This window comes from Ictidomys tridecemlineatus, chromosome 4, assembly GCF_052094955.1.
Source record: "Ictidomys tridecemlineatus isolate mIctTri1 chromosome 4, mIctTri1.hap1, whole genome shotgun sequence".
In the NCBI taxonomy this organism is placed as follows: Eukaryota; Metazoa; Chordata; class Mammalia; order Rodentia; family Sciuridae; genus Ictidomys; species Ictidomys tridecemlineatus.
The window spans coordinates 32,039,854-32,062,148 of NC_135480.1; the positions used below are offsets into that span (position 1 = coordinate 32,039,854).

Consider the following 22,295-nt stretch of genomic DNA (forward strand, 5'->3'; position numbering starts at 1 on the left):
CCCTTGAAGGGTGAGCAGAAGGTCGACTGCAGGGCAAGGAAACCAGATGAGAAGGGGCGCCATCTCCTCCAGGTTGCAGAGCTGCCACAGAAGTCACCGGGCTGGGTACAGATAGAAACAAAGGAAAGCTCTCCAGATAGTGTAGCCTGTGGAGAAGGCAGACGGAAGCGGCTCACCTCATTAGATGCACTGGGATAAATTCTGTGATGAGGGAGGGAAAGGGTTTGTATCTGACCATGAAGTGTCCAAGCAGGCATCACAGGGAAGTGAGTGGCAGTTGTGAGGGACATAGGGTTGACTCTTGGATGGGTAAAAAGTGAACGTAGGAATGAAGAGTGTCTAGTTGGCTACAGTCGGGGTACAGATATCAGGAAGAGGGCAGAGGTCAAGAGCAGAAAAAGGCACTGGGGGCTGCCCACCAATAGAAAAGACTTACCAGACCCTGGGGTGGCTTGTTGTCCGTCTCAGAATGCCAGTGACTCAGAGGTCTGAGGAGGGGGAAGGCCACAGTTACTGAGTGCCCTCAGCTCCTGGGGTTTGGCTGCACTTTCTCTGTGGAGGACGGGGTGGGGCAGGGGATTGTGCAACCCCACGACTGACTCTTCTCTTAGAACAGAATGATACAAATTTTCTAAGTGCTTTGGCTCCGTGGATTGGTTGATGCTTGACTCAAAAATGTGAAGTCAGTAGCAAGGAACACCAAATCTTCAGGCTATAAAACTTAAAACACTTATTTCTGGGGCTAGCCTCAAGGCACACCCATCCCAGAATTCTGCCCCACACTCAACCCAGGAGTTAAAATACCTTTGGTTTTTATTTAAGTATTCCCTGATGTTATTTTTTGAGCACTGCTTTTGTGCTACGCACCGGCCTGAGCCCTTTATGTGGACGGTCGAGTCCTTTGAAGGTGTCAGATTATTGGTCCAATTTCCCAAGGAAGAACTGTGCCTCACCCAGAATCGTAAGCAGCAGAGCTGGTGAGGGACGGCCCTCGTTCACCCAGCCCAGTGTCTGCGAGTGTGCACAGCTGGGCCTTTGATCTCCTGTGGAAATTGGCATCACCGCTGCCCAGAAGAGCTCCCCGAAGTGCCTGAGGCATTTTGGGATCCCCTCAGTCCAAGTAGGTGAGGTTGCCTCTGATGAGATCGCACTTCCAGTGTTGTTTTCAAATAGAATATGTGTCTTCCCCAAGGTGAGAAACCATACCAGTGTGACTTCAAGGACTGTGAGAGAAGGTTTTCTCGTTCAGATCAACTCAAAAGGCACCAAAGGAGACACACAGGTTTGTAGGTTCCCTTCTCGTTGCCAGCAGTCGTGTTCCCTTGGGTTAGGGCTGATTTTGTGATGCTCTTCCGTGTTGAATATGGATGAGAGGGTCAGCCATCTGTTGCATTTTTTTCCAAGAATCCACCCCTCCCCCAAATCTGGAGACTTTCCTTTTCTTGAAGAAAAAGAAAAGGAAAGAAAAGGAAACATCCCTCGCCTTCTGCAGACCACAGCACAGTGAGATCCCACAGCCATGGGCTGCTGGTAGAGAGTACCAGTCAAGACCAAGGGTGGCGGAGAGCAGAATAGGGGTGCAGCAGGATTCACCTTTTCAGTTATGATCCAGCTGAGACCTTCTCTCTGATGAGAAGCTAGACCTTGTGGTCAAGGAGTGATTGTTTCCAGGACAGAAGCAGGTCCTTGAGGGTTACAGTGCAGAACCAGGTGGATCCTACTGCTGGACCTGGGGGATTGGGGAAATGTGAGGGCCTGACAGACATTGCAAGTGTGGCTGGAAATACTGGGCTCCTCCAGCTGCCACCAAGCCAGCCTTGTGGGCCTCGCTGTGCCCCACATGGTTAGGGCCGAGGCTAGACCTTCTCTGTCCGTTTAGGTGTGAAACCATTCCAGTGTAAAACTTGTCAGCGAAAGTTCTCCCGATCCGACCACCTGAAGACCCACACCAGGACTCATACAGGTAAAACAAGTGCGTAAACTTTTCTTCACATTTATTTTTCATTATTTTTTTTTTAAAAAAAACTGTCGTTGATTGAGCTTGTTTGTGATAAGAGAGATTAGATTTAGAAACTCAATTGAGAGAAAGAACAGTGTGTAGCTATCTTAATATGATAAATAATAATGTTTCTCAAAGAAGGAGAGAAGGGGAAATGCAGAATAGGAGAGAGATGTGGCAGGAACATCCAGAGTGTCCAGAATAAAAATGAGAGATAAACTAGGTCCCTACTATTCCCGATTTGTCCAGTCACATTTTTTTTTTCACTTGGTTTGACACAATAATCAACCTTACAGAAAAAAATAAAAATTTAGCAAGCCAAACACTTATTCTCCTGAGAGTTCGTATTTCAGGACCCTGCTTGGAGAACTGGTTCTAATGCCCCCAAAGCAGTCTTAGTTTCTGCTAGACTGACTTCAGTCCTCAGTCCTAGCGTACAGAGGGATTAGGGCTTTTACATCTCCACTGGCTGTTGAAGGATTTTTGCTTGTCCACAAGGCTGGTGTGATTCATAATGAAATTAGCACCGCTGTATTGCATATTTTTTACCTTCGGAAGGAGGGCTTTTGGTTAGGTGATCCCATTTTATCTTCCTAATATCCACATAAAAAGAGTAGTGTAGGAGTGATTTATCCCTAATTTACTGACGAGGAGGCAAAGGCTCTCGTGAGTAAAGGACTTGTCTGAAGTCACGAAGCTAGTAAGCAGCAAACTCAGCCAGACTGCTCCCAGCCCCCCTTAACCCACTGTCTTCTTGATGGAAGAGCATGAGTTCATGCAGCCTCCAAGGAGGACAGAAGTAAGAAGACAGCCAAAGCCAGCAAGGTTGTCTCCACTGAGGTTGGATTGATTGAGACTGGTGGGAGAAGGGGTCAGAATTTGTCCAGTAGGAGGCAGAGTTGGGAGCAGGAGCAGATCAGGAAGAGCAGAGGGACAGTGAGCGGGAGGTGAAGAAAAACAACCCCCACCCCGGGAGTCCACAGTCGAGGCACCGGTGTAACAGTGGGCATGATGGGTGGTGCTTTGCTCCCGTCTTTTGACATGGCTTCTCTGACTTAGTCCTGAGCTCACAAAGTGGTGGGAAAGAGTTGTCCCTTGTGCACCCACCCCCCATGTGTGTTCCAAGTGACCTGTGTCACCAGCAGACTGATATTATATTTGCTCATCCCCCATTCTGACCATGGGACACCACATCTCCTGGGACATATCTCGGATCAGTAGTCAGAGAAAGCGAAGTGGGACCAGCAATATCCTGAGAAGATCTTCCAGGAGGTACAGGGTTGGCTCCTATGGCATTATCCTTAGGAAGGCCCTGGAGGTACAATACAGGAAAGAGTCTGGGCTTTGGAATTAGACAAGGCTGGATTTTAGGCCTGCCTAGGTTTGTTCTTGCTAGATGTCCAACCTCATCTATAGGATGGGGATAATGTTTCCCTCATGGGACTGTTGTAAGGAATATATAAGGTGTGCGCGTGCACACACACACGCACACACACAATGTCCAGCACAGGACAAGTCTTGGCATCGGTCAAGCATTTAATAAAAATTAGTATTCGTCCCTAATGAGATTGAGGCTTGGGAGGAATGTCTTGAGGCTCTGTCGATAGAGTCGGCTTATATTTTGACAGAACCATGCCTCAGTTAGAATCTTCTGTATAACAGAGATGATGCTCTGAGTGACCCTGACCCTTCATGGTAAAAGAAGCAAATAGCATGCAACTGGTGTCAGTGATTTATTTTAAAATATCCGTAGAGAGACATTAAAGCTGTAGACCCAGCTCCACCTCTGTATAGCAGTCAACAACATCCAGGGTGTGATGATCCCGAGGCCCTTGCAGCTGAGTTGAGCTCAGTTCCCTGCTCAGCCACAGGGAACCATTGCCATAGTTCATACATCATTCCAACAGTAGACTGGAACAGATGCTTTCCCCCTTAATTAAATACGAATTTCCCAAATATTTCCATTAACCAGATTCATCCTTTCTTTCCTGTTTCCCTAGTCTCTTAGTCTGGATGGAAGAATATTTCATAATTTTTACATGATCTCGGACATTATTTAGCCCCCAGAGGTGCTGCCTTAAGCAAGCCCATTGATTAGCTTAGGGAAAGACCTGTGGGAATCAGGGGCAGGTGGCTGTGATGAATGAACTCAGGCCTTTGATAATTGAACTTGTGCCAGTCTTGCCGAGGCAAGTGTCTCTGACCGGCAATTGTATCAACAGGTGAGAAGCCCTTCAGCTGTCGGTGGCCCAGTTGTCAGAAAAAGTTTGCCCGGTCTGATGAATTAGTCCGCCATCACAACATGCACCAGAGAAACATGACCAAACTCCAGCTGGCGCTCTGAGGGGTCCAACACGGGCACAGTTCTGTGACCCAGGCAGGACAGTGTGTGAACTACTTTCAAATCCAATTTTGAAATTCTTCACTCACCTAAGGATATGGCCGTTGATCATCTTCATCCAACTTCCAAGACAAGATACCTGTACCACTGGATCCTACCAGATTTTCGGGAGGAGTTGGACTCTCCTCTGCCTAACTCACAGGCCTGGAGAAGCAGCTAATGATGTCTGGTTAGTTAAAAGCCCATCGCCATTTGATCTGGATTTTCCATTGTAAGAAGAGCCGTTGTTGATCACGTCCCTCCAACCCTCCCCTTCTCCTTTACGCTCATTTTCACTAGGAAGGGAGGGATGGTACCATTTCCCATCATGGAATATTTATAGGCCAGGGCATGCGTTTGTGTCTGCTAACGTAAACTTTGTCATGGGTTCCATTTACTAACAGCAGCAGCAAGAAATAAATCAGAGACATTGGGGGTGAGGCTCATCCAGCATCCTGGAGGTCAGGCGGGCTGCTAACCTGGAAGACAGGATGTAGTTCCACCAGGCGACTTTTAAAACATACGTGTTTCAAGCAACTGAAAAAAAAAAAAAAAAAGAATCAGAACTAACCAGTACCTCTGTATAGACATCTAAAAGAATCTAACTGCTCAATTAATCAGTGTTAATGTTAGCACAATGTTCTTAAGCAACCGTGTGTGAAGATGGGAGGTTTTTGTGGTTTTGACTTTTTCTGAGTCACATGCATCATCAGAGATGTACCCATGTCTTCACACAAAGAAAATGGAATTCATGTTCATCATTGGGGTGTCCTTAGAGTGTACAGATCACACTGGCCATGTGGCTTCAAGTTGTAAAAATTAAAAGTGAGTTTAAAAGAAAATAGGGGGCTGGTCCAGGATCTCCGGATAAGTCTGTTCTTAAGTAACTTAAGTAACTTTGGGTCTACAAGTATATGTGAAAAAAAAAAATGAGACTTGCTAGTGTGGAGGAAATCCATTGTTTAAAGGTTTTGGGGTATGTGTGTGAGTGTGTATGTGTATTTTGTTTTTTAAGGGAGGGAGTTTATTATTTACTGTTGCTTGAAATTATTGTGTAAATATATATATCTGGTAATGATCTGCTCTTTGACGACTAAAATTAGGAAATGTATAAATGTTAGGTGCATCACTGGGTGTTGATCTTGCAGCATATTGATGATAACACTAAAAAACTGTAACCTGCATTTTTCACTTTGCTCTCAATTAAAGTCTGTTCAAAAAGAATGACAAGATTTTATTAACTGTGTTGTGTTTGAATCTTGAGACCAATTCAGCCTTTTTTAAACAGGTACAATGCCACTAACTTTGATGGCTACTAGTAAGCCTATCTAGGTTCTGACGACAGATGTTTTTTCTGTCAGACTTACAGAGGGAATTTTCTGTGCTAGAAGAAGCAGAGTTCCACCTTCACTTTGCATGGTGACATGATTGTGTTTGTGCTAGATGGTTGAGTGTCTGTGGATGATGTGATGGGAATTATGGTTTAGGGTTTATTTTACCAAGATTATCATCATTGTTTTTTAAGGGGGGTGATGGAACCCAGGGCCTCACACATGCTAGGGAACTGCTCTAACGCTGAGCTATATTACCAGTCCTTATATCATTTTATTTTGAGACAGAGTTCTACTAAGTTGCCCACACTGGCCTCATACTTGGGATCCTCCTGCCTCAGTCCCCTGAGAAGCTGAGATTACAGGCATGTGCCACTGCACCCAGTTCCTTGTAACCTTTTTTGTTCCAGATCAGCAGAAGAGAACAGAGAGGTACTAATGATAAGTGATCTTTTTTGAAAAGTTCATAGAGACATTCCCGGGATCAGGAGGGCATAAGCTGAACACAGAGTACAACTGAATTTACAACTGTAGTAGCTATAAATCAGCTCAGCAGGTAAAACTGCTTAGATTTTCCTGGGCAGCTGAGTGTGAAAGCAAAGATCTATATTATCTATAAACTCTTTATGGTTCTGGAGTGTGGTTTTCCACTTGTAAACAAGAAGATTCATTTGGTAGGCCCCTCTCAATTCTATTATCTTGGAGCTTATGTGCATTCCAAGTTTCTTTTTTTTTTTTTTTAATTTAAAATGTGTCTTGAGCAGACAGGAGCCCAGCCACAGACACTCTTTTTAGCATTCAAGTGCAATTCAATGTTTGGGCCACCTGAAAGCCTCGTTTGGAGGCCCCTCTTATTGTGCATCTGGCTCTTGCATCACTGTTAATTATAGTGAGTATGGTGACTCATGTATATCAGCCAAATTTATCTTTTCCCGCCAGAAGATAGCATTTCCCTGGAGACGCTCAGGACAAGCATGGCAAACGTCAGCAAGTCAAGAGATTTCACAACAAAAGCACAGCCTCAGGGGTTGAAGCTGAGCAATAGCACACTTGCCTGGCATGTGTGGGACACTGGATTTGATTCTCAGCACCATGTATATATAAATAAAATAAAGTCTATCAACAGCTAAAACAATAATTAAAAAAAAAAAAAAAGCACAGCCACATTGCTTCCATGGCTCAAGGAAAATGGGAGATTCTGACTACCCCTGCAGTATAGCTTGCAGCAAAGGTCAGGGGCTTTAGAAAGGAGAGCAACCTTGGTTCCAATCTCAAGTCCCAGTTTTCTCATTCTTGAAGTGGGGATGGAGCCCCTGATTGGTAGGGTCACCATGAGGATTCACTGAAAAACTGTGAAAATATCTAGTACATACTAAAGGCTTATGTAAGAATGATCTAGGGAAACTATTCGCCCCTGATTCACCTGCTCACTTCTTTTTCCTCCCTCTCCCTGCCTGCAGTGTCTAGGCATCCTTACAGGGCAGCTCTGCAAAATGACAAAAAGTCCACCCCCAGACCCCCAAACTAGGGTGAAAATTTACAGCAATTGGGTTCCTGGCCAGCCTTGCACAGAGACCAGCTCTGCTTGCTCCGTGTTGTTTGTAAAGCACCTGATGAACCCTGAGTGTGTTTCTGCAACCCGCAGTGTGGGCCTTCTGCAGACTCTCCGGAGCCAGTGGGTGGGCGCTGGTCCGTGGGAGTCTCCTATGGTCTAGGTTAGAGGCTGTATTGGGAGATGGTCAGAATGTGTGTTTTTCCTTCTTGATTTACACCAGTGGCTGGTTCTATCCTTCCAGCCTCCCCAATTTCCTCTGCTGGGTCTTCTCATCCAGACTTCCTGTTATTCTCTCATCTGAATTTCTCAAGCATTCAGAATGTGTACAGTTGAAACAGTGCCTAATGGCAGTGTAGTGCTTGCGCATCTTTTAAAATTTCAGAACAATCCTGTAAGGTAGACAGGGCAAGTGTTATGCCCACTTTACATTTGAAAACATTGAGGCCCAAGGGAGGTAAGAGACTGAAACAGGTCTTGGTCTCATTCTTCTTGATTCAAGTTTCCTACCCAAACTTGATTGATGTAGACTTCTATTTTGCCCCTTTTGACTATATACTAGGTTTTCCCAACCAGCACAGAAGCTTCTAGGGGGAGATCTAGTCCCTTTTCTGGGTTATTTGCCTTAGTGTTTCTTAACTTATTAGTCTGTAGATATCACCTGGGGAGTTTGCTAAGGTGCAGACTCTGATTCTGAAGTTCTGAGGCAGGACCTAAGTATCCAACACTAACCCTCTCCCAAGTCATTCCTACCATGCTGGGCTGTGGACAGCACTTATGTAGAAAGGACCTACAGGATGGTCTCAATAAATACTTGTTAAAAGTGACTCAAAGGTGACAGATGAGATTTGCACTTGACAACTCTGGGGAGGTGCTGAACACTGCTAGCCCTTGATAATGGCCGTGATGGTGGCCCCTGATGATACGAGTCAGACATTCTGTGGAATTTGGTCAGTGAAACTCTGTGCACTAACCCTGGTGAAGCCATTTGTGAGGAGGTTAGTTTTCAAACAGCCCATCCTGTGTCAGTGACTTCTACTAGCAGGGGACACTTCACCCGATGAGATCCAATGTGGTGGGGACCACGCCTGCATATCCCATCCAGAGGATGTCACTCCGTCACACATCTCGGCAATGGGCTACCGCCTCCCTGACACCATGAACCAGCATCCTCAACTGAAACCATGTGTCTGGAGAGGGTCCATTCCCTGGGAGCCAGCAGCCTCATTGGCAGGCAGGGAGTTCCCAGATCTTGCCTCCACTAGGAAGTACTTGCTTGGCTATTTTGGGTATCAGTGGCAAAGGCAATGGCCCTGGAGCCCTGTGCTTCCTGCAGGGTGTTTACACCCCACTGAAGTTGGACTAACCAGTGTGTCAGGAAGAAGTGTGTGTGCACATGCACACATGTGTAGAAAGTGGTTCTCAACTGGGGGAGAGTTTGCTCCCCTAAGGGATACTTGGCGATGTCTAGAGAGGCTTGAGATCATCACAGCAGGAGCAGGAGCACCACTGTTAAGAGGCCAGGGTGCTGCTAAACAACCTGCAGTGCCCAGGACACCTCTCCCCTGCACCGAAGAATTATCTGGACCAAAATGGCATGGTCTCCAGGTTGAGGGGTCCTGGTGTAGAAGAAGGGAGTCAATTTCCCTAGATAGAATTATCACCAGGTTAGAGGGGAGAAGGGGTCCAGTCCTTAGGTGGCCTAAGAATTGCTGGCCAGTCCTCCTGAGATCTACCTTGCTGAATTAACTCTTTGGGAGGCATTTGCATTGAAGTCTCTAAGCAGGCCGAGTGGCTCGTCGGAATTTCTCAGAGGTAAATGCCTTCAAACCACAATAAGGAGAACACATCCTGAAGAAATAGGAAGAAGGTCTTGGCCTTTTTTTATTCATGTCATTTTTAGTGACCCTTTTATCAAGTGATTGAAATCTGCAGATATTTGATAGGACGCTTACCAAAGCTAATCAGTTAATGCAAATGCTCCTGATGATGGCAACACCTGGAGGAATTTTCCACCATCATTTAATGCTCTGCTGAGAAGGTAACTAATAGAAGGCTCTGAAATTTTCTATATTTCTACATTTTAAAGGTAAAAATCCCAATTCTCTTAGTTTTTAGATAGGCCCCAAGAAGCAGAGAGGCAGAAAGCAAAGGAAGGGCCAAGTCTCAGAAGGTTGGAACCCACCAGCCCCACCCCCTCACAGGAGCTGTGCACAGGCCAGGCCAGAGCCCAAGGACTTCACAGTCCTCCTGGACAGGCTTGGGCTTTGGAGGCTGATGAGGGCAAGACATGCTCCCCAAGACAAGGCTCTGGAAGGCAGTGCCTGTAACCAGATGGACAGTCACTCCGTTATGAGCAGAAGCCTCCAACAGAGCTGGCAGATGTGAGCAGGCAAAGCAGACGGAACTAGCCATTGGGAGCTGAAGAGATAGCAAGAGAGTTTTCTGGAACAGGAGAGGCTTGAAGGAGGGTGTGGGGGATGGGGCTGAGATGAATGTAGGGTGGCGACTGGTCAGAACAAGTGACTTTCCCTCCCTCTCATGGCCTGACACAGGGGACACTGAGGCCCACTAAGAGGGAGGCTGGACTCCACCAAAAAGAAGGACGGGTGGAAAGAGGAAGGCAGGTTGGAGAAGAAAGACGAGAGAGATGAGGAATGAAGTGTGGGTGTCAGGGAGGTCTGACGGGAAGAGGGGCCTTCTGTCTGTCAGGGCCTGACCCCCACGTGAACCTACATGGGCCCTGCTCCAGCCCACCCTGCAGGACTTCCCCAAGTGGGAGATGCTCAGGTGATAAGGGCAAATAACCACGAGACGTTTGTTAAGCCTCTGTGCCCAGACCTGAGCCCTTGTATGTGTATTCTCTCACTCACAGCAATCCCCATTTGATGGGTGAAGAGACTGAGGCTCTCAGAAGCACCTCACCCAGGGCCATACAGCTGGCGGGATGGCACAGCTGAGATTTTAACCCGATTCTGACTCAGAGCCCACACTCTGAACCCCTGTACTGTATGGTACTACCCCCCATCCCTGGGCTTGTTGGCCCCCAAACCAGAGGAGAGGGACCACCAAGAACGCAAGAGCCAGACCTCACCACTCACTACTAGGAAACCAGGGATGTCTTTCAAGTGCCCAGAGTCAGGGCAGGCCGATGGGCAAAATGTTCCCTCCCCTCGTATCCAGCTGTACAGCCTGTTTGCAAAATATGTTTTCATTCAGTATTTTATATTAAATACCGGAACTCAAGAGATGACATAGCCTAATGTGAGCCGGACAGTGATAAAAGGGGAAAATTGAGAAACACATTTGAAAAGTTCAAGGTCAATTGGTTAGTTTTTAAAAGGCAGCATCCTGCTTTCCCAAGAAGCTCTGTGTAAGAAGAAGCTGGTCCAGGAGGAAGCCGTTGTTCCCGGTGATGGTGGGGGTGGGGGACGGGCCCCCATGGATAGGATTGTCCCTCTTCTCAGGAGGCAGCCTCCATTTTTGTAAGACACGTTGGAGTCCTTACCCTCCAAACAAAGAAGGCCAGGGAGTCTTCAGAGATGTCTCCTGTGCTGATTTTTCTGAGCCCTAAAAAGGTAATAAGCACATCAGTGGCCTTTAACACTCAATGTGGGCATAACCTGCCTTCCTGCCTTCCAGCCTCGACCCCAGCAAACCTCTGCCCTAGCAGGAGAAGGGGAAGCCCAGTGATCCTGGTTAAAGCTCACAGGGACCTGGGGGACTGGTGAAAGGAAAGAAAGCAAGAGGGATTAGAGGGATTGGCATCTGCCTTTGTCCCCAAACCAGGCTGAAGCCCTTTAGTTCTCATGGACTTCCTGCTGATATGCATGCCTGAGAATTCACTGGGTGGACAACATGAAGTGGGTTCTGAGGGAAATTCTGAGGCTCTCACCTGGAAACAAGATGCCACCACTTTTAACAGAGATTACCAGGCCATGGGAGAAGCAGCTAAGGAGAATTAAAAAAAAAAATCTCGGGGTCTAGTACTGTCCAATAAGTAGTAACAAGGCACAAATGGTTTTGTTTTCTGATCCAACTCCTGACTGATCCCTCTGCTCACACCTCTGCCAGGGGCAGCCAACGATGAGGGTTGTTGAAAGAGGCAATGGGTGGCATGTCCTCTCCAATGCAGGAAGGCCCCCGCAGGTTTCTGTCATTCACTCCTGTGAAAAAGCCTCAGAGCTTCAGCCAGGATGGCACAGCCATTGATCACATGAGCTCTACCCACCTATTCTGGGTCATAGGCACGTGTGTGGAGCAGAGCTCAGCTGCTCAGAAAGGCCTGAGGCAGAGCCTGGTCTTTGGCCCTGGGCTGTGCTGACCCCGGGCTGCTCCTACCAGTGAATGTTCACTTTGCCTTGGCAGCAGAGAGGAGAGGTGGGCAGTGCTGTCAGGTGGGATTGGCTGGACTCCACCCTCATCAGATGTCACGCTCAGGCCCCAAATGTCCTATAGAATCCTTCATATGAAGGTCTTCTTGGAACCCATCAGAATGTCTCCTGCTGCTATCAGCTTTGTAGATAGGAGGAAAGGAAGAAAGTATCCAAAGGACTTGGCACAGACACACCTTTCCACCTGGACTGAGTTGGCGGAGAGGTGGTCTAAAAATGAGGTTGGTGGCCTGATCCAGGATGGGAGACACGTTGCCTCCTAAATTACTGGTTCTGGCAGAATTACCTAAAGCGATGGTAATTAGAAACTTCTGGACTGGGTTCCAAAATGAATTTATTATGATTTAGAAAAAAATCCACCATAGTAGAATCATCTTTCAATTATTGTGCCCTCCATGATGTCCCTGCATCGTATCTGAAACTGAGAAGTACCCTAATTTATCTGACCATCTGCCATATTTGAATATGTCCCCCCAAAAGCATGTGTTGGAACCTTAATCCCCAATGCAACAGGGTTAAGAGGTGGGACCTCTTGAGAGGTGATTAGGTGTGTGTGGGGGTCTCTGTCCTTGTGAATGGTTTAATGCTGACTATAAAAGGGCAAGACTGAGTTTAATCTCTTGCTCTTTCTTGCCTCACGATGCCTTCCAACCCATTATGATGCAACAAGCAGGCCCTGACCAATGTGGCCCCTTGATCTTGGACTTCCCAGTACCCATAAATCTATGTTCTTTATAAATTACCCAATCTCAGGTATTCTGTTATAGCAGCAGGAAACAGGCCAAGACATCATCTAATGCTAAATTTCCAGATATTTAATTTGACTTTGCCTATTTTTCCTCCATATTTGTCTTTTGAAGATTATAAGCTCGGTGGATAGATTAAGCTAGATCTGTCACCAACTGCTATCGCTCAAAAGTGTTCCTTTGTGTTAATCAGCCTTCTGTCACTGTGACAAAATGCCTGAGATAATCAGCAAACTAAGGTTTATTTTAGCTCCCAGTTTCAGAGATTTCAGTTTATGGTCACTTGGCCCCTTTGGCAGCACAGAATATCATGGCAGGAGCCAGTGATAGAGGAGGATGTTCACTTCACGAAGGCTGGGAAGCAAAGAGAAACAGGAAGGTACTAGGGTCCCAATATCCCCACCGAGGGCATGTTCCTAATGACCTCACTTCCTCCCACGAGTGAGTTCCCACCTCCTAAGGGTTCCACTGTCTCCTGATGGTGCTGCTGGCTAGGGACCACACCTTCAAACCATGAGCCTTTGGGAGACACTCAAGATCCAAATTATAGCATTCCCCAAAGTTCCTGTGTTAGAAACCTAATCTCCAAATTCATATGTTAATGGTATTCAGAGCTAGGGCCTTGGTGACCTAAATAAGATTAGATGAGGTCAGGAGGGAGAGTCCCCTAGTGTAGCATTAGTGACGTTATAAGAAGAGGAGGAGAGATCCAAGTTGCTAGTGAAGCCCTCTGCTGCATTGTGATGTATCAGGAAGGCCCTCAGCAGATGCCAAGCAAATACCAGAGCCATGATCTTGGATTTCGCAGCCTCTAGGACCAAGGACCAAATAAACTGATATTCTTTATGCAGTATCCAGTCTCATGTATTTTGTTACAACAGAAAACACACCAACATCATGTCTCTAGGTAGGTTTACCTAACCCTCAGTTTGCTCATCTATAAGATGGGGCTGTGGCACCAATCTCATTGGACAGTTGTGTGGATTAAGGGAGGCCAGGTACCTGAAAGGTGCTTGGCAGACAGGAGAAAGCTAATACACAGAAACCCTCTTGTAACTGCCGTATTTGACACTGTGGACACCCACTGGTTATCTGGCTTGACATGCCATGAGGAACCTTGGCCTTTCCTGGTACCTCCCAGCTGGAAGCCAAGAGGATGTTGCAGGATCGTGGCAAGATGGCCCTGCGAAGGCAAGGCACGTAGCCCTGATGGGGCTGACCCTCATTTCCCTGCTGCCTGCATTCCCTGCTGACCCCATAGGGCAGAATGCAAACCCCAGGCGCACCCAGTACCATGCCCCAGACTCCCAGGATGCCCTCCCGGAAGGAGATATGTGGAGGTTCCAACCTCTCAGAAGAATTCATTAGGACAGTCTGTGATACGGTGCTGAAACCAGAGGCTTGCTCTGCGAGCCAGGGATGGGGTAGTGTCGTCCCTGCTGAACTTCTGCTGCTGATAAAGGCAGCGTCTGCTGGCAGACTTCATTTTTTACTGGGCCATCTGCATCCAGTCAAGAATGACTCGTCCTTCTGAAAAAGCTGCCTGTCTGCCTTGACCCTGCACAAGCCCCCTCCTCTCCCGGTGCGTCAGGCAGGGCTCCTGGTGCCTGGGGTCAGGAAGGTGGTGTGGTGTCAACAAACCAGTGTCATTATAACATACACGGAAGCATTGAAGTGGCCGGGGTGTGTATGTGGCCGATGCCCTGTTGCTTTTTAATCAGTCCACATTATTGACGATTTAGCTCCGTGTTACCTAGTCCATAAATCTTCAGAAAAATGTTTTTAAGTTCTGAATTTTGTCATTGCTGTAACCAGCTTTTATCACCCGTTTATGGAGAGACGTCACCACTCTCTACAGTCATTTGTTCTCTCTCCTTTCTCTCTCACTCTCCTCCCTCTCTCACTCTCCTCCCTCTCTCACTCTCCTCCTTTTCCTTCTCTTTCTCCACTTGTCTCTTGACTATTGGAAATTCCCAGTTTGAGGCAATTGGTCTGGCCTTTCTGCTGAGGCTCAGGTTCTCGTGGCAGGACTTGGGGGGACATTGCAGAGGACACCCCCTGCCTACAGTCCACCCCCGTGGAGCGTGCATGGGTGTTCAGGGAACTTCAGAGCTGGATCAGATTCTGGCCTTAGAACCTGCCTCTCCCCTTTGGGGATTGTCTAAAAGGTGGATACCAATGGTGGTATTCCAAGTGTTTCCAGAACATTCTTTCAGAGCTATGAATGGCCAGGAGGAGCTCCATCCTCTGCTCTTGTCAATTCCTATCACAGCCTGAGAGCAGACCCCCATTAGCCACTGTTGCCCAAGTGCTGCCATTAGAATTGCTTTTGGAGACATGGATATTTGGATTGGGTGAGGGAGCCATGTCTTTCCTTTCCTAACTTGAACTCAGAGGTAAGTCTCTAATTTCATTCATTTAACAGACATTGATTTGGAACCTCCTAAAAATCTGGCTCCTCGTTCAGAAACGAATCCAGGATTTTCCTCTTCCCGAGGGTTTCACCGTCTAGTAGGAGAATCAGAAACTTAAATAGACAATACAGGCATGAGCAACGGATCAGGAATGAGGATTGCCTAAAGAGGCTAGGGAAAATGTAACAGGGTTATTTTCTATCCTGAGTTTTGAAGGGTATATAGGAGTTTTTAAGAAAGAAAAGGAGGGGAAGAACATTGCAGGTGTGAGAATCTATAGAAATTACAAATACCGGGAATACTGTGGTCTTTCAGGAGTCATATTGGGGAAGGAATCCTGGGCCATCATCCAAAAAGACCATGGTCTACCCTCAGTACTGGTTCCCCAGTGCTCCATGGAACCAGCTTCCACTGGTTAGTAATAGTCAAGTTATTAACACTAACAACTGACTCACAAGCTTGTGAAGACTTAACAATTTGCTCCTGAGAGCCAGTTTAAGTGTTAGTAGCCTAAATTGGAAGCGTTTACACCATGGAAATTGGCAAGTGCTACACGGCAGGGCTGCAGAGAGCCAGTTCACCAGCATAGCAGGATAGGGTGCCCTGGGCTGGGGGGGTGGGTTGTTATAGCCCCAAAGCCTCTTGGATTTAGAGTAATTATTTCCTTCTGTGAGCAAGGTCCAGCTATGTGATTCCTCTTAGGCATGTAGTCTTCAAAGATGGGGTCAAAAAGAGAAACAGGACAAACATTCGATTCTTTCCACCTTGGAAGGTGGCTTGGCCTGTGCAGGCTTTGCTCCAACTTCATGACGCATTCTTGTCCCTCCTCTGATGGGTGGCTCTGAAGCCTCCTTGGACCCCAACCCACATGTCAGTTCCAGTTGAGATCAGAAACAGGCCTCAATTTCTTCTTTTCCAGAGGGTAGGGCAAGGGGATAGTCCTTGTGCAGGAAGAGCTCCCCCAGCACAGGGCAGGGCCCAGCGATCTCAGCTTAGCCAGCAGCAAGGAGAGGACCAGTGCTGTTTTAGTCAGCTTTTGTGTCACTGTGACCAAAACATCTGACAAGAACAACTGTGAGGAGGAAAAGTTTATTCAGGGCTCAAGGTCTCAGAGGTCTCCGTCCGTAGACGGTTGACGCCATTGCACTGGGCCCAGGGTGAGCAGCACCTCCTGTGGGAAGGACCTAAGAAAGATGGAAAGATGCTCAGGTCATGGTGAGGTCAGGAAGCAAAGAGAGTGTGTGTGAGAGGGGGAAGATGTCGCAGGAAGGATGCATCCTTCCAGGGCACACTCCAATGACCCACCTCCTCCAGCCACACCCCACCTGCCTACAGTTACAACCCAGTCAGTCATTTAAACGAGGATGGACTGATCAGGTTACAACTCTCATAACTTAATCATTTCACCTCTGAATATTCCTGCACTAACAGGAGCTTTCGGGGACACTGCACATCCAAACCATAACATCTGTAAAAGAAATGGTTTCTCAAGCAGTCGGCCTTAATAAATGTATATGGTTGCCAGGCCCTGAAATCTCTGGCCATAGTCAATTGTCCCAATACAGTGTGGAGGAGGGGTCAATGTGTAAACGTCAGCTTGGCTGCTGATCCGGGGTGCTGAGTGACAAGTCTCTTAACATCTCAGTGTCTCCTTTGATTTGTCTGTATAATGGGAATAATAAGCTCACTTCATAGGGTGAGGATCACCCCTGGAAGGATTTACAGAGGCTGTGTGTATGAAGTGTGTGACTTTGCTAGTTAATGTCCTTTTCCTTCCCTTCAGTTCGATCCAACCCCTGACCTCTCCCACCTACTTCCCTATCTTTGCTTACTACTAGCAGCAGCAGATGCTGGCTTAAAAAAAAAATCAATCTGGATGTACTATCTTAGTGTGCTTTCTGTTGCTATAACTGATTGTCACAGACTGATGAATCTATAAGGAAAAAGATTTATTTGGCTCATAGTTCTGAAGGTTGGGAAGTTCAAGATTATGTGGCTCTGTCTGATGAGGTCCTCTTTGCTCATGGGGATTCTGCAGAGTCTGGAGGTGGCACAGGATACTTGGCAAGACAGCAGCCCAGCTCATATCCTTCCTCTTCTTCTTCCTACCATGCCACCTTTGCATTCATTAGGGACCCACCCTTGTGCTCTTGTTTAACCTTAATAGTCTTCCAGAGGTCCCACTTCCAAATATAGCCCAATTAAGCTTCTACCATCTATAAGCTTCACAATGGGGCTAAATTTCAGCATGAAATTTGGTGGGGACATTTAACCAATAGCATACCTACTTTTGTCTTACTGGATCCCATTTAGAGCATATTTTTCAGGCTAGGGTAATAGTCAGTAACCCATCTGCAGAGGCGACTCACAGTCTGGCCTTTTTATCATTATCCTCCAAGCTCTCTGAATATGTAAAATATGGATAAGATTAGTGTTTACCTCATAGGCTTGTAGTAAGAATCAGATGAGCTAATGCATTGAAGGTGTTGAACAATTTGGTACAATATGAGCTCTCAGTGATGCAGCCACTGCTGTTTCCCTAGCTGCAACTAAATACAGTTGAAAGGACCCAGAGAGTCAAAGGATTACAGAACTAGAATGGAACTTAGGGTCCAGTCCTCTTGTTCACAGAGACATAAGGACCACACAATTAGCCATAAAGCCAGGACTCAAATCCAGGTCTCCTAGCTCAGAGGGTAGAGTTTACTGGTTCTAATCAGCAGGATATGGTGAATCCTCATATTGGACTCCTTCCTGTCCTATGAAATCTGGAAAACCAGAACAATCCTCAAGGAAGATCATTAATATTGGTGCTTGCTGTTTTGAGGCTAATTAAGACTCACATTGCTGCTTTTCCCTGCGGGGAAGCTGTAAGAGGAGGCCAGGGCTTGATTTCCAGGAATATGGAAGCTGTTGCATGCTACCTCAATTGCAACTCCAAGGGGACTGGAGCCCCTTAGAGCTGATGGGACATACATCATCCAGGAATCTTGATGCCTTGAGCCAAGTACAAGAACAGGCAAGACCCAAAGCTGGGATTTCAGCCTCTCCATAGCAGAAAGAGGCATTTTAGCAGATAAGACAAAGCTGGGGGAATTGGCAAAAATCAAATAGCTTCAAAATAAATGTATTTGGAACAGAATATTGACCATATGTAAAGTATATAAAAACAATTTTTAAATATGCGGGGTGTTTTTCTCCCTTCTTCTTTTCCTGTGTATTTATTTTGGCCGTTGTCTTGAGATGACTATTGACATTCTTGACCACTACAAATCTTCCTTTGGGAGCTGGCCTTATTTTTGCAATTTTTTTTAACCCATGTTTTAATCAGAACACATATAAGCAAGAGAAAGGAGGGGTGGGAGAAGACTCACGCAGCCCTGTCTTACGTGGCATCTCTACAGTAACTTCCAGTTAGTGTAACCAAGTGGTGGAAGGCAAAATCTTCAGAGCTGGGCTTTCCTGGTTTGTGTCCAGCTCTGCTACACTCATGGGAATCCTCAGTCAGTCACTTAGCCTCTTGAAATCTCAAATAAAAATAGAAATAACAGTAGTCCCTTCCTGTAGTGATCTGGATCCAATCAGGGTTTGAACAGGGATAGTCCAATCTCAAGATGCATTAAACTGTATTAGGTGAGTAACAATGAAGATGTAAAAAGAATTCCAAAGGGTAGTTCAGGGCCAAGGGAACGTACCCAAGGAAGGACAGACTTGGAATGGGGAGGCCATGGAAGGCAAGACTGCAGCCCACCAGATGGCAGAGAAGTTTGCTGGGTTGCAGGGCCGAGCTGGTCCACGGTTGCCAGACATGGGGAACAGGTGAGGGACAAGGGGAGTAGGCTGAGGGAGTCAGGATGCTCAGACTGCTTCCAGGCAGGGTGACATTTGGCCTAGGATTGTGGTGTTGGTGTTTGGAGGGTAGTGGGAAACATTCTCCAGGGTGCAGGTAGTTTGAAACTGGTGGGTGAGTTAGAGAACCAGTCAGGGAGGTCTGGAGGGTACACCAAGGCCACAGCCAGGGGGTCCTAGGGCTCCAGGAAGAGCTGTGAGGTTGCTTAGGGACTGGGCACTCTGGGAGCCAGAGAAGGGCAGAGTGTCACCTGATATCCACATGCATGCAGAAGAGGATGTTTAATGAAGCAGGAGCAAGAAAGACAGCTGACCAGAGAACGTGGAAGAGAGGTGTCCTCCTCCCATACATCTCTCCAGCGCACTCTACTGACAAAGTTGAGCACTGTGCTCACTGTAAAGGAGAAATTGGCTTAGAATCCAGTCTATTATTGCAAAGCAGGTACTGAAGGGTGAACTTGGAGCAGAGAAGCAATGAGTTCATTAACTAACAGGTGACTTCATAGAGTTGTCTGGGGAATTACATGAAAGAGGCTATTCAGGGCCCTTAGCACAATGCCTGATAACATCAGTGACTGGAATCTGCTCTCTTGATTTCTGTGAGAGCTATCAATCCACATTTGTCAAAATGTGTACTGAGGTCTTTAACTTATGTGGTAGTAAATCCCACGGTTCAATGAGAAACTGGCTCTGAAGAACAGGCTCTGAATGTCCAGACAGAGCCATAGATGAAAGCAATCCCACGTGCATTTCTGTGTTTCTTTGTATGGTGACAATGAACAAGTAGCCCCTTTAGGGGTGCTTCCTGGGAAGCTGCAGCCTGGGCTGCTCTGGAACAGCATAGAAATGTCCTATCCTTCATCCACTTGCGTTCACTGATTCCCTCTCCTCAGTCCCTGGCACGGTTTCCTGATCTTTCATTCCCACATTTTCCTGCTTGAAAGAAGTTTCACTAGATCCCAAAAATATTAAAAATAACTAACTTCAGAGTCCTTTGAGGCTACCTGTCCCACTTTCAGTTTTCAGGTGAAACCCAGGAAGGTGAAGTGGATTGCCCAAGGGAGGACAATGGCTGGAATTCAGGTCTTATGAGTGCACTACACTATCTGCAGAAGGCACAGAATAAGTGAGGTAAATGTCTTATTACCTGAAATTAAGTTTCTAAAGATGAGTGCACATACAGATGCATGTACTTGTTTGGATAGTGTCTCTCCACCAAAAAAAAAAAAAATGTATTCTTCCCAGAACCTTAAGTATGGCTTTATTTGGGTATTAGGTCATTGCAGATGCAATTAGTTAAGATGAGGTCATCCTTGAGCAGGGAGGACCCTTAGTCCAACATGGCTGGTATCCTTAAAAGAGGAGAATAGATAGTGATAGAGACAGGGGAGAATTCCAAGGGAAGATGGAGGCCGGGTTTGCTGGCAACATCCAGAAGCTAGAAGCGGGACATAAACAGATTCTCTCTCTGAGCCCTCTAGAAACATCTAATCCTGCTAATGCATTGATCTGGGGACATGTGACCTCTGGAACTGGAAGAGAATATATTTCTGTTGATTTAAGCCACCTAGTTGTGGGAAACTCACATAATGTGAAAATAATTCTATTAGGAGATATTATGCCTAATAGACAAGCAACCCACAGTTGCTTGTCCCAATTCATGGAAATTTTAATCTCAAAGTCAGATTCATCAGTTATCTGTCCTCTATCCTTTAGTTGCTCAGTGCTGTGGGAACTACTGAAGCCCAGAGAGATGAAATAATTTGCCAGGTCATAAGGCTGCTGAATGGTTGGCTGATTGCGGCTCTGAAATCATAAGTGATCCTTTTATCACATAAACTCTTCCAAAATGTTTGGAAGTGGGGAATGACCTGTCCATTGAGGTTATCATGTGAATCAAATTTGGCTTTAACCCTTATGTCTGATGGGGACACAGTATTACATTCACCATGCTCTTCCTACCAAATAATTTAAACTAATCATTACATGGCAAAACTGTGTAACAAATTATATAAATTGGAGTAAAACAACATATATAAAACACATATCTATTTATAAAACACCTTCAACAAACCGATCTTTTAATTTTCCTTGATCAAACTCTTAAAATTTTTGATAGAATTTCTTTACACTCACAATTGTACTTGCATCTTAGCCTGTTCAGACTGCTATAACAAAACAATATATTGGGTGACTTATAAACACTGCAAATTTATTCCTCAAAGTTCTAGAGGCTGGGAAGTCCTAGGTCAAGGTGCAAGCAGACTTGGTGTTTGGTAAGAGCCTGCTTATTGGTTCATGGGCTACTGTTTTTCACATGGCTGAAAGGATGAATGAGCTCCTTTGGGCCTCTTCTATAAGGGCAAATCCCATTCATGAGAACTCTGTCCCAAGGGTCCTACTTCCTATGACCACCACTTTGCAGGTGAGGATTTCAACATATGAATTTGGAGGTAGGGAATGCAAACATTTAGTCCATTGCAACTGGCAAATTAAAACAACAATGACATAGCATTTCACATTTACCAGAATGGCTATAATAGAAAAGACTGACAACCCCAAATACCAGCAAGGATATGAAGCACCTGGAATTCTCACACACTGCTGATGAGAGTGTAACATAGAAAGTCATTTTTGGAAAATTGTTTGGCAGTTCCTTATGAAGATAAAGATCTACGTACCCCAGCACCCAGCAATTCCTCTCCTTATTATCTTCTCAAAACAAATAAAATGTACATTCATACTAAGGATTGTACACAAACATATGTATTATAATTGTAAGAGCTAAAAATGGGAAAACCTCAAATGTCTATTACCAGGAAATTGTATAAAAAAGAGAACATGATTCCTTTTATTTGAAGTTCAAGAAAAGGCACAATTTCTATGATATCTAGTAGATAGAAGTCAGTCCAGTGGTTGCCTTTGGAGACTGGGAATTGACTGGAAAAAGATCCAGGGGAAGTTTCTAGGGGAAATGTCCTGTGTCCTGTGTCTTGACTAGGATGCTGTTTACTTGGGTGTACATATTTCTCAAAAGTCAAAATTATACACTTAAAATCTATACATTTCATTGAACTTTTCCTTAGATAAAAAATAATAATCAGTCTCATCACCACTCCAAGCCAAAAAATGAAGGAGGAGGAGCTGGAAAAAAATTTGGGAGTTCAGTTAATAAATAAAAGAAGGATGGAAAAATGTTAAAAAATTATTAAGGCTGGGTGTTAAGTATATGAGATTTAGTGCACTGTTCTCTCTTCCTTTATAAATGTTGAAATTTTCTATAATAAAAGGTTTTTAAGAGTCAAACAAACAAAAAAACCAATACCATTCAATAATGTAGAAGAACCAAAGCAATTCTTCCAAAAGGAGGCAGATGAGGTTGTTGATTGTCCCATTGCTATTTAACCAGGATTAAAAATGCTGGTAACAACTATGCAAGGTAAAATGAGAATAAGAAATAAGCTTTCTCTACACCCTGGCCACCTGGAGGTGAGCTGCACTCCTAAACCACACCCTTCCGCCATGTTTTACCTCATTTTGGACCCATAGCTATGCAATCAGCTGACCATGGACTGAGTCTTTAAAACAAAAATGCAGAAGAGAAAATCTTATCTAAAATGGACAAACTGT

At 45.7% G+C, this 22,295-nt stretch overlaps 1 protein-coding gene across 7 annotated transcripts in view; it reads left to right on the forward strand.

Moving 5' to 3' along the window:
- Nucleotides 1-5,603, forward strand: part of Wt1 (WT1 transcription factor) — a 47,400-nt gene extending 41,797 nt beyond the window's left edge. For 4 of the 7 annotated variants that reach the window (XM_078046282.1, XM_040284552.2, XM_040284553.2 and 1 more), the window contains 3 exons: nt 1,193-1,282; nt 1,880-1,972; nt 4,222-5,603. In XM_078046282.1, the coding sequence (XP_077902408.1) occupies nt 1,193-1,282; nt 1,880-1,972; nt 4,222-4,343 (305 nt within the window). In that variant the 3' untranslated portion in view covers nt 4,344-5,603. The remainder of the gene's footprint in view (nt 1-1,192; nt 1,283-1,879; nt 1,973-4,221) is intronic. The other 3 variants (XM_005327443.4, XM_078046284.1, XM_021727845.3) reach the window with 1 other exon arrangement.
- The last annotated feature ends 16,692 nt before the right edge of the window (nt 5,604-22,295 follow it).